General features: G+C 38.5%; 1 protein-coding gene across 4 annotated transcripts in view; it reads right to left on the bottom strand.

The window, feature by feature from the left end:
• Positions 1–4,401: 4,401 nt before the first annotated feature.
• Positions 4,402–12,693, bottom strand: part of ASCC1 (activating signal cointegrator 1 complex subunit 1) — a 122,292-nt gene continuing 114,000 nt past the window's right edge. For all 4 annotated transcript variants that reach the window (XM_069541538.1, XM_069541539.1, XM_060034833.2 and 1 more), the window contains 2 exons: positions 6,119–6,277; positions 4,402–5,042 (listed from right to left, as the gene is read on the bottom strand). In XM_069541538.1, coding sequence (XP_069397639.1) covers positions 6,161–6,277 — 117 coding nt within the window. In that variant the 3' untranslated portion in view covers positions 4,402–5,042; positions 6,119–6,160. The remainder of the gene's footprint in view (positions 5,043–6,118; positions 6,278–12,693) is intronic.

Here is a 12,693-nt window from a genome sequence, read left to right as displayed (position 1 = left end):
TCCACTACATATTACTGGGTAAGACAAGCTCATTATAGAAAACCATGTATCACTTGATCCCATTTGGAAGGAAGTGACAGTATAGTGCAGCAGTTCTCAAACTTTCTGGTCTCAGGAGTCCTGTATACTGAAAGATTACTGAGGACCCCAAAGAACTTTTGTTTTTGTTTATGTGAGATATACAGTATAGACACTGATATACTGTACTTGAAAATAAAACTAAGCCTGCCTCTCAATTTTTCTGTGAACCTAAAACTGCTCTAAAAAATCTTTCAAAAAAAACTTAATTAAAAAAGTGTATTTAAAAATAACAATACCAAACCCATATTAACAAAATAACATATTTTATGAAAAAAATTATATTCCCCACCCCCCGCACACACCAAATTAATAAGAGTAGTCGTATTGTTACTGTTTTACACTTTGGCAAATCTCTTTAATGTCTGGCTCAAAAGAAGAAAGGTAGATTACCTTCTGCATTATAGCAAGTGTATTAGTTTGTTAGGGCTGCCATAACAAAATACCACAGACTAGGTGGCTTAAACAACAGCATTTATTTTCTCAATAAATTCTGGAGGCTAGAAGTCCAAGATTAAAGTGTTGGCAGACTTGGGAATTCCCTGGTGTTCAGTGGTTAAGACTCCCTGCTTTCACTGCCGAGGGCCTGGGTTCAATCCCTGGTCGGGAAACTAAGATCCCACAAGCAGCAAAGCACGGCCAAAAAAAAAAGAAAAAAAAAGGTGTTGGTAGACTTGGTTTCTCCTGTCTCTTCCTGGCTTGCAGATGGCTGCCTTCTTGCTGTCATACATGGTCTTTCCTCTGTGCATGCACATATCTGATGTTTTTCTTTCTTTCTTTTTTGGTTGTCAAATGATCCTTTATTGAAATATTTTCCTTTGCTGTCCTTAACTAGCTGGGCATTCCACTGCACCACTGTTGATGTCATCCATGATGTCATGAGGGTGGCAGCCATCAACATTGCAGTCCACCAACTGGGCAGTCCCTGGGATCTCTTTAATGGTTCCAGACAGTTCTTGAGCTAAAAATAAGTGCCACAACTGTTGGGCAATGTTGGCAATCTCATCAAAAATTGTATGTCCACTGTGCTTAATGTTCTGCTTCTTTCTGTCTCTTGGCCATTCCTTGAAGGCTTTGATGATCAGGGCAGAGGCAGAAGGAACTTCCTCAGTCTGGCCCTGTCTGTTCTGAATTGGTCAGTTTCACTGACATTCTCAGACCCTTCCAATCACCAGTTACTAGGCAATATCATCAACCAAACTTTTTTGGAGACAGACCCAGGGAGATGATCTCGGTAGTCAGGGGTCCGATGTTTCTTTGTGTGTCCAAATTTCCTCTAGTTATAAGGCCATCAGTCAGAGTGGCTTAGGGCCCACCCTAACAGCCTCAGCCTCATTTTAACTTAATCACCTCTTTAAAGGCCTTATCTCCAAACAGTCACATTCTGAGGTACTAGGGGGTGACTGCTTCAACATATGAATTCTCAGGGGACACAATTCAGCCCATAATAGTAGCTATAATGGGAAGTAGCTAGTAAAAGCACAGCAGAAGTACTGAGAGCAAACTGAGTTTCTCTCTAAAAACATGTATCTATAACCTAAGCCTACCAACTTACAAAATTCTACAAAACACAAAAATATACAAACATATATTCTATTAACCATCAGTGTGATGATGTTACCATATCATATAGCCTTTGGAAAACTCCACTGTACACTCAGGAGAGAATCAGAGTGAAAAAGGCTAATTATGCCTTAATATTTTTATGAAAATAGTAGGACATTCCCACCCCTCCAAAGGATCTCAGGGACTCTGAGGGGTACAAAGACCACATTTTAAGAACCACAGATACAAGCACTATGACCTCAGGCAAATTTCTTAACCTTGTTAAGCCTCATTTTCTAAAATGAGGTTAATGATAACACCAACTTAAGTGGGCTTGTAAAGATTTAATGAATAAATACACATTATTCACAAATAAATGACAAATGTGAGCATTCTGCTAATATTAGCTGTTATCATTTGTGAAAAATTACTTAGCAACATGATTCATATGCTTAAATGCATAGGAAGTAGTAAGCTCTGGATGAGGAAATTTATTTTTTAAACAAATATTTAAATTGAAGCATAACAGTGGAAAAAGCATAAGACAAAGTAGATAGCTTGATGATTTTTCACACAGTAATCTTATTTTACCTTTGTTTGAGAGATCATTTTATTAATAACAACAAAAAAGTTATTGATAAACAACCACAACAGCAGCCCCTTTTCTCACCTATAGCATCCTTGGGTTTTGCTATCCATCTCCCTGTAAGCATCAAGACAGAATCTGAGAGGTGTTCCTTAACTCAATACCCCTCTGGTACCATCAGGTTCTCTTTGGCACAAGGAAAAGCGCACAGTGCAAGAGCAAACCTGAACCAAGCTTTGTGTCATTATGAAGCTGGATTCTCATCCGTGTCCAATTTAGTAAACTCTGAAGTTCACTTAAAAAATAACCATTATAGGACTTCCCTGGTGGTCCAGTGGTTAAGAATCCGCCAATGCAGAGGACACAGGTTCAAACCCTGGTCCGGGAAGATCGCACATGACATTGGGCAACTAAGCACATGCACCACAACTACTGAGCCTGCATTCTAGAGCCCACGAGCCACAACTACTGAGCCCACACCCCACAACTACTGAAGCCTGCGCACCGCAACTACTGAGCCAACGCATTGCAACTACTGAAGCCCACATGCTCTGGGGCCCGTATGCCACAACTACTGAGTCGCGTGCTGCAACTACTGAAGCCTGCACGCCTAGAGCCCGTGCTCCGCAACAAAGAGAAGCCACCGCAATGAGAAGCCCGTGCACTGCAACAAAGAGTAGCTCCCACTCACCGCAACTAGAGAAAATCGCACGTGCAGCAATGAAGACCCAACACAGCCAAAAATAAGTAAATAACCATTATAAGAAACATTTGTCATGTTTCTACCAAGGGTATAGAGTTCATTTGGGGGTAACTCATTGTGCCCCTTCAAAAAAACACCAATATTATTCTCCATAACAAAGTTCCTTATATAATAACACATATCTTGTGTAATAATCATGGTGAGAGATTTTTTTCCCCTTCTCCTCTTAGAGGAGTTGAGGGTGAATTTAGTGTCTCAAAAACCAACTGGAGTGATGTTAGGTGCAATTTAACTCTATTTCAGTGAAGAATGAACTGCAAAGTGGTAATACTAAGGGAGATTGGATTATAAGCACAGAAGTAAATCCTCCATCCTTGACCCCATTACAGTTTGGTGAAAGGGGACCTGAAATCTTGAAAAATTCTTTTAGCTCCATCAAAAATTATTTGCTCTCTAACACTGTTGCTCTTCTCTAAAAGTTCTACATCAAAACTACCTGCTACTCCCCCTTCTACAACAGTAGTTTAAAGTGTACTTTCTTTAGAGCTACATTGTCTCAAAAATTTGTCTATTGGCTTCTAGAAAGAAAACTTAAAACATAAAATTTTTTTCCAATTCTACCAATACCTACAAACTTACAAAACAAACAAAAATACATAAGCACACACTCTATTAACCATTAGAGTGATGATGTCACCATATCACATAGCTGCTGGAAAACTCCACTTTACAAGTATGAGAGAATGAGAGTGAAAAAGACAAAAAACTTGTGAAAAATTACTTGTGAAAAATTACAGTATGATAAGTCCTTAAATGCATAGTTACCTCTAAATACTAAATAATAGAATTTCTAATTCTGTTAAGAATTTAGCATTTGATATATAAAGTTACATTTTCCAAAGACAAAAATTTTTTCCTAAAAACGTTAAGTCATACCTCTGATACTCAAAAGAAGACCTCTTTACTTACTGCCCAACGGCAGCTGTCAGAAAGAAATCAGTAAGGCAGAAGCGGGACCAAGAAGAGGTGAGGGCACTGAATTTCAGTCAACTCTGCTATTCAGTACTACCTCTGGGAGCGCTCATTCCCATATGTCATTTAACAATCAGAGGTGAGTGAGGTAAAAGCTCAACTTAAATAAAAAAATGAATATTACCAGTAGAAAGCTTTTTTGGGAAAAAGCAACCCTTTTTTTGTGTGGGGGGGTGGGGAAAAGCAGGCACCAATACGTAACACCGATATGTAAATATGCTATGCTATTGAATAAGTGATGGCAGCAATGTATCCCAACACACACTGACTAAGGGGGTCAAACTGAAACTATATAATAATACTAAAAGAAATACACAGTTACTTTAGAAATTCATTTATTCACAAATGATCTGTGCAGTCACACTGATAGATCTCTGAGTGTTATACACAGCCCTTACCATGTCGTGGCCTTATTAACACACGGGATTCAGAATCATACTTCTCAAATAGAATGTAAGAATCAAGATTAAGACTAAGGAATGAAGGAAAAAGAGAGGCCATGGAGGGAGAAAGGCTGTGAGGGGGTAGAGATGAGAGGTAACAATAGTGAGGCTGGAGCTCCCCAGCAGAGAGTGTGGCAGGACTGATGGGTGGGGCAAACCTGCGCTGGGAGCTCCCTCCCTTTGCTGGTCTGCAGCAAGGAAGGAGTGAGTGCCTTCTGTGGCTGACACTCTCCCAGGGAACTCTGCATAGTCCTGATGGTATCACCATTGCTTTGATTGCTGCTGCCCTGAGAAGTAAACAGAAAAGAGCTACAATACTGCAGCTCCATCAGTGGCATGGGAAGGCAAGGGTTAGGGTAGGGTGAAGGAACAGGAATCTAAGAAATATAAAAGGTACCAACTTCAAAAGAAAAAGGACAGATCAAAGTAAAAGGTAAAAACTTTACCAGTTATTTTGCTAAAGTTTAAATTCTAAGTAGTAAAGGAATTGAAAGCAGGGTCTCAGATATTTGTACACCCATGTTCATAGGGCATTATTCACAACAGCCAAGAAGTTGAAGGAACCCAAGTGTCCATCGATGAAAGACTGGATGAACAAAATGTGGTTCAGTCGACCCTCCATATCCATGGGTTCCACATCCGTGGAGTCAACCAACTGCAGACCAAAAATATTGAGAAAAAAAATTACAGAAAGTTGCAGAAAGGAAAACTTGAATTTACTGTGTGCCGGCAAATATTTACATGGCATTTACATTGTGTTTGGTATTATAAATAACTTAGAGATGATTTAAAGTATACAGGAGGGTATGCATAGGTTATATGCAAATATTATGCCATTTTATATAAGGGACTTGAGAATCCACAGATACCAAGGGAGGTACTGAAACCAAGGGAAACCGAGGGATGAGTGTATATACATCGGATGGAATATTACTCAGCCTTAACAAGGAAGGAAGTCCTGACACATGCTACAAAATGGATGAACCTTGAGGACATTATGCTAAGTAGAATAAGCCAGTCACAAAAAGACAAATACTGTATGATTCCACTTATATGAGGTATCTCAAGTAGTCAAATCCACAGAAAGAGAAAGTAGAATGGTGATTGCCAGGGGCCTGTGGGGGTGGGGGGCAAGAAGAGTTGCTTAAATGGGTACAGAGTTTCAGATTTGCAAGACAAAGAAGTTCTAGAGATAGTTCACAACAATATGAATATATCTAACACTACCAAACTGTATATTTGAAAATGGCTTAAGATGGTAAATTTTAGGTTATGTGTTTTTTACCACAATAAAAAACAAATTCTGGGTATTGATTAAAAGGGGGAGGGAAAAAATACAAACCTTCTACAATCTGTAGATATTATCTAGGTGGAGAGATTAATAAGATCACACACCTGTAATTCTCTTTTAAAGTATTAATATAAGTTTAAATGGTTGAGGCAAAATCAGTAGGTATATAAGAAATAATGCAAATCTGAGCTCCACAGGGCTTCAGAGGTACATTTTCAGAGAAGAGCGTTGGAAAGAGAGGTAGACCCTGTGAAAGATGAACAGGCTAAGGGTTACAGGCGTATGTTCTCCCTGTGCTTACAACCATCTCGCTGACAGTGCGATGACTGTGGACCACCATTAGACACCATGGTATCCTTGGGGAATCACCCAGGGAAGTTATCACCCAAATTTCCACATCCCTCCTTGGCAATTAAAATGATGATACTTTCCCTCAGCACCTTGTGAGGATGTTTAGTTTCCAGTGTTTCCCAAGATCCACCTCAGGAGAAGTCAATTTGTCCACAAGAGGCATAGTTTCCAAAGCTGTCTACCGTGAACCTCTGAGAGATGTGAATTGAATTGAGCTTTAGGGTACCAAAGCAGAAGTTCTCAAATAGCTGAAAAGGAAGAATAAAAACTCAGAGTGAATATCCAAAGAAAATCATGGATGAAAACATTAAATATCAGATTCTCTTGTAAAAACACCACAACAATCCCGACAAACTTCCTGTGCTATCTTTTCAGTATTTATTCTGAAAAATGATCCTGGAGAGGAGGGATAGGAGCGGGAGTGAGAAAAGAACAGCAGCTCTTCGCTGATTAATTGAAAAGCCTCCTCTGACAAAATGCACTAGAGAAAGAGGTCTGAGAAGTCAACTCCAAAATGTATCTATTGAGCAGATATGACCAGGAACTTGTAACAAACATCCTAGGGCCATACCCTGATCCATAGGGCCTAACAAAGCTGCTTCTATGACTTTCTGTCACTGACCATGCAGGATGTTAGTTTTGTTACAGACAGGATAAAATTTGATATAATATATTCCCCCACCTCGTCAACAACATTTATTAGAAACACTGACTAAAATAAACAGAAGATAAGGTTCCTGCCCTACAAATAATTCTGATAACCCAGCGAGGAGTACAGAACACTTTCGCACACAAAACAGCCAGAGGAACACTTCTATTGAATGATACAACAAATACAAATGATAATATTTATCAAAAGCCTTTCATTAGACTTTGGATTCAAGCCAGCGTCCTAAAGTAAATGCTCTTTACTACAATTCTTTATTTAAAAAGCTTTCAACTTTGTCAGAGGGAGGGATGAGCCACACTCTGAGAAAGACCTGCTTTTGTGATCAGCACATTTACAAGGCAGAATGCAAAATGACATCAGAATTCATTCGAGGAAAATTAAGCCACACTGCTTAGATAATGAGTGTCAAAGAGTAAAGGGCTGACCTTCTTCTGTTAGGATGGAAGAGTTGCTCTTTCTTAAAATGTCAGCACAATCCTGAGAAAGCCTTTCAGTACGTGAACCAACAATGCTTGAGTAGAACCTAAAGCTGAGACCTTTGCACATTAGCAAGTGACTGTCTTGTCTCTTCACTTATTTTTATAGTATCTCTATAGCCATGGACTTCAGCCACTGTCACCTTTCCTCTTCCTGCAATTAATGGCCTAGCGAAATGCCCGGGGTTCATTTAAAGTCTAACTTTATAAAGCCCAGTAAATACTGATTCTTCAACATGACATCAACTTGACCCCAAAGATCTATTTAGAGGTTGTGTGCCGCATTGTCTTGTCTTTCAGAAAGGTGATCAGCTCTTGCCTGCATTGATTTACACAATTAACTTCTCTTCCTGGCTTCAGCAGCCTGTTCAAACCATATCCACCCTTTTGTGTAAAGAAATACAGCCCGAAATGTTTATCGGCTAATCCCTTTGCTGAACGTTAATTTGAAGTGAAAGCCATGCCAACAAGACTGACAGATTTACAGCTTTACAAACTGAAGCCTTCTAGGTACAAAGAAGACATAACCAAAGGGGCAATAAAAGACAAGGCAAAACCAAAAGGGAACTCATAATACTTTCAACAAGTTAGTTTTTAGGGATTAGCAGTCCATGGTTCTTCTCTTTGTACCTATGCTTCCAAGTGATGGAGACACCACAGCTAGGAGCTGGAAAGTACTTACCTCTGACTTCACTTTGCCTTTTAAATACTTATAACCTCCAGACGGCATGATTTGCCAGGGAGATTTCTCATGCTTTAGGTTTGAAGCAAAGAGTATAAATATGGTGATAATGAAGTTAGCTGGGATGTGATTTCAATGCAGTAATTACACAAATTAAGAGAAGACTGAACACAAATTCCCATGCTCCTCTAAGACAAGAGCAGCAGGTGGAAAGACTGAAGTCAGTCTAAACTTACGACAGGCACGTGGGAGCCGGGTGGCTGTGGACAGACAACACCACCCATGGTACAAGATCATAATGGGTAAAGACTCAATAAGATGAACAAGTCGAAGTACCTTCCTTGTAAACTGTAAAGCACTCCTGAAAACTAAATAGTTCCTATGATGTTTACAACATCTTTCTACTCTTCTTAACCGGTCCTTATTCTACCTTCATAGGCTGCCATCTTCTTCCGTACCTTTAACATCATAATCAAATGGATTTCTTATCCAAAGTCCCTAGTGCAAGGCCAAGCTTCATTTTAGCCTTTCCTGTCCCCATGTTCTTGTTCTCTATGTTTATGATGATTTAGTAACAAAAATAACTATTTTTCATAGTTATTTTATTGTTTAGTCATTGTTTTATCTTTAGTCTTAAGCTTCTCTTTTAGTTCTGCCAATTATTTCTGGTGACTCGTTAAAATATAAGCTCTACAGAAGAAAGATCTATGTTCTTCAAAGCTGAATCCCACTATATGCTGTAACTGTATCTATGCATATGATCAATAAGCATTTGTTGGATAAAATGACAACAATATCGAATGTTGGAGATGTCTGTGTACTTTGTGTAGGAAAAGAGAAAACTATAACATGGCCTTGTTTAGATGGATATAAAAATCTCATTTATAGATCACCACCTAGGAATCCTTGAACAAGACTTACCCAATGGTATTACCTCTAATGTAACCTCAACTGTAACTACTTGTGAAGAAAGAATTTATAGTTATTAGTAATGGAAATTTCACATATTCCTTTAAATTTCTATGTGTTTCTTATTTGCCAAAGCCTAGTCTTAGCTCAAATTTCTGATCTAGAATGTCACTGAGCACCTGATATTATGCATTTTCATCTAAAGAGGCATATGATGTGGTGTTGTCTCCCAGGCAACTGCCATCTGGTTAGGGAGGATGGGGTATGTGTCAGAAGAGAGGCATGTTGATGACACGGGTGTGTTCACCTTGTGAAAAGTTACTGTATTATGTACTCAATTAAAGTTTACCTAAAACAATATAGGTGGCAAAGGTTAAGTGTGGGAGGAGAGGTAAAGGCAATTAATAAATGCAGCGGGAGGTAAGAAAACAATGGATGTAGAGGGCTGGGGCATCTAGAAAAGCCATCTGGAAGAGTCAGAAACTGAGCTGGGCCTTGTAGCAAGTCTAAGACTTAGTGAAGAGGAGGAGGGAGGGCAGCATGAAGGCGGAAATGGGTATATGGAGGGTCAAGTAGGCCAGGTTAGATGTAATGGAGGGTTCCTAAAAAGAAGCAGTGAAAAGACTAAGGCTAAAGACATAAGGAGGGAAAATCAGATTAAGGGGGGCCCTGAGGGTCAGGTTCAGAAGTTAGACTTTATTCTAGACGGTGGGGAACCACTGAAGGCTTCTGAGTAAGCTGGTGGCCCAAGATGAAAACCAAGGGAAATTAATCTGGGTGTGGCATATTGATTGTGCTGACTGGAGAAAGGAACAAGAGAAGAAAGAAAAGGAGACCAGGGTAGCAGTTAAACTGTGAGATACTGAGTGTCTATTGACTAAAAATAGTAGTAGTGGGCCTGGAAAGATTGGAGCAGATGTTAATACTATGAATGAAACACAGAACAGACTCCGTGATTTTCTGGATGAGAGGAAGGAGATACAAAAAGAAGATGAGAAAAGTCATGGATGACAGGGTAAAGGGATATGTGAGGGTACCACTGATAGTGACAGAACATTTCTGAGTGGGAGCTATTTTATGGGGAAAAACAAAAAAAATTCAGATCTGTTTACACACTCATTCTGTGTCTTTAGCTGTGTGTCTCAAGCCCTTCTCCAACCAAGGGTTTGCCTGGTATGCTCTGAGAATATATATTAAAGACATGAAATCCGTAGCACAGTTAAGTGGAAGCACATCACCATAAACAGTTTACAACGGTCTACTTTTTTAATTGAGTAGTAGTTCTCTATGTATTAGGGAAATGAACTCTGTGTGATGAACTGCAAATATATTTTCCCCCAATTTGTCATCTGTCTTTTGACTTTACTTATGGTGATTTTTACCATGTCAATTTAAATTTTTATAAACTCAAAAATATCGTAACAGATTTTTTTTCCCTCCCGCTCCCCCTCATAACAGATTTTTAAAACAAAGTTACCTAATGCCAATATTTTTATATATTAAAAAATCAAGGTGAACAACAAATACATATGTTGACAACAACACTAATGAAGTAAAGATCATAAGAGCTAAAGTTTACTGAGCAAGCATGCATGCCAGGCATTATACTTCGGGCTCTATGTGATCATCTGACTGCCTCCTTACAACCCCAAGAAGCAGATACTATTATTAACCCCCATTTTAGGGTTGAAGCTGAAATTTAAAAGGCTAAAGTAACTTGCCCAAGAATACACAGCAAGTAAACAATGGAAAATTGACATTCATAAAGCTGGAAAAGAAAAAGAAAAGGAAATTAAGAGTCAAACCCAGAACTTATATACAAAACAGAAACAGACCCACAGACATAGAAAACAAATTTATGATTATCAAAGGGGAAAGGTGGGGGAGGGATAAACTAGGAGTTTGGGATTAACATATATACACTATTATACACAAAATAGATAGCCAACAAGGACCTACTGTATAGCACAGGGAACTACACTCGATATTATGTGATAACCTACATGAGAAAAGAATCTGAAAAAAAAAAGATATATATGTATGTATAACTGAATCACTTTGCTGTACACCTGAAACTAACACAACACTGTACATCAACTCTACTTCAATTATAAAAAGAAAAAAAGATTCAAACCCAGATAGCCTAACTCTGAAGTCTGAACTCTTTAACCTCTGTACTCTACAGCCTCTCCTTGTGGGTGATGCCCCTTAAAACCTGGCCCTGCTAAACCACAGAGATTAAGCTTGACTCACAAAACTCCCAAAGACTGAAATGAACATATTTTTTCCTTGTTATTCCCACTTTCATTGTCACTTCTTATCCTGGACCTCATTTAAGAATCAGATGGCTGTAGTTCAGTTAGAAGAATTTTAATTGAATTCTGGATGAAAATAAGCACAAATCAACTAAATGGCTCCATTTAATTAGGTACCTGAATGGAGAAGAGGAAAAAGCTTAAACTACACGTTTAAAAAAAGAAACTTGGTCGTTCTTTATAGGCTAAAGTAGTTCAAGAAGAGCAAAGTGGTCTATTGTTTAGAAAATAAAAGACCTAACAGGAAAAATTTAAATTAAAAAAGAACCATGGCAAGGTATTTAAATCATATTGAGTTTTTTCCCCTCACTGTTGTTTTATAACAATTCCTTGGGGATTTTGAAACCTAAACCTTTTTCTTTCTGAAAACATTTCTCTCTGATGCACACACAGAGCCCTGTTGTGTTGGAAGCCAGCATTTTTTTAAAGCCTGTCATAAAGGAACAAAACAATGAACAGCTGCACAAAACTACAAATATTTGATAAGGAAACAAACATAGAACTTAAGACTGCCAATATTTGTGATATCACTTGTAAGTAATAAGTACTGATTTGGACAATTTAAGAAAATTTAAAACCCAAGTTAAGTGTTAAGTATGACATTTGAAAACCGTTAAGCATACAGTTGCCATCCTTTATTGAATACTCACAGTTATCTTCAGAAAATTAAACAAAGTTTTCCTATTACCAAGAGACAAATGTGGACCACCAAGATGAAAGGTTTTTAGTCAAAACCAAAGCTTCCCTGACAGAATCTTGAGACAAAGATCTAACCATCCTGCTGTCCCTTGCTCACATGATCTGTGAAGCCTACCATTTTTAGTTTGTACATGTTTGTTTCCTAGGGAGAACACAGAAGAAATTATTGATTTCTGGTAGTGTAGTGGTATACACTGAAAGAAAACAAAAAGCAAGATTTAAGGGCTAACTGTGGTCATTTTCCCTTGCATTCATTTCAGACCTTCTACTCCTTCCTCTCAGGTTCTATGAAACAACCATAAAAGACCAGAAATAATTCCACATGTGACTAGGCTGCAAAGATGAGCCTCAAAATCTCAGCGAGAGTTGGGGAGGAGAGTAAAGAGGAACCTCCTAATATCTGTGACCTCAAGCTACAAAACTGAATGAATGGCCAATCCTCAACAGCATAATGACAGACATGTTGGGGATCCCTGTCCATAGGGCTTCCCAAATGAGGCTCGCTCTCCTTCTTCAATCTTAGACAAAGTAGTGGTCACTCTCTTCAAAGATCTCTCCTTTAAGAAAATCTATTTCTTGTGCTGGGTGGCCTCAGTGAACTATTTGGTATCTGATTTGACTTCAAAAAGAGGAAATTCAGTTTTGAAGTCTAAAATGAAGATTCGAAATATGTAAGTCCTGGCAAAAGAAATGAAAGCAAAAATGAACGAATGGGATTCTAATTAAATTTAAGAGCTTTTGCACAGCAAAGGAAACCAGTGACAAAATGAAAAGACAACCTAATGAATGGGAGAAAATATTTGCAAATGATATGGCTGACAAGGGGTTAATAGCCATAATATACAAACAGCTCATACAATTCAATAACAAAAAAAACCAATTAAAAAATGGGCAGAAGACCTGAACAGACATT

This window comes from Delphinus delphis, chromosome 16 (assembly GCF_949987515.2).
Source record: "Delphinus delphis chromosome 16, mDelDel1.2, whole genome shotgun sequence".
Taxonomy (NCBI): Eukaryota; Metazoa; Chordata; class Mammalia; order Artiodactyla; family Delphinidae; genus Delphinus; species Delphinus delphis.
This window is presented reverse-complemented; position numbering and strand designations above follow the sequence as displayed.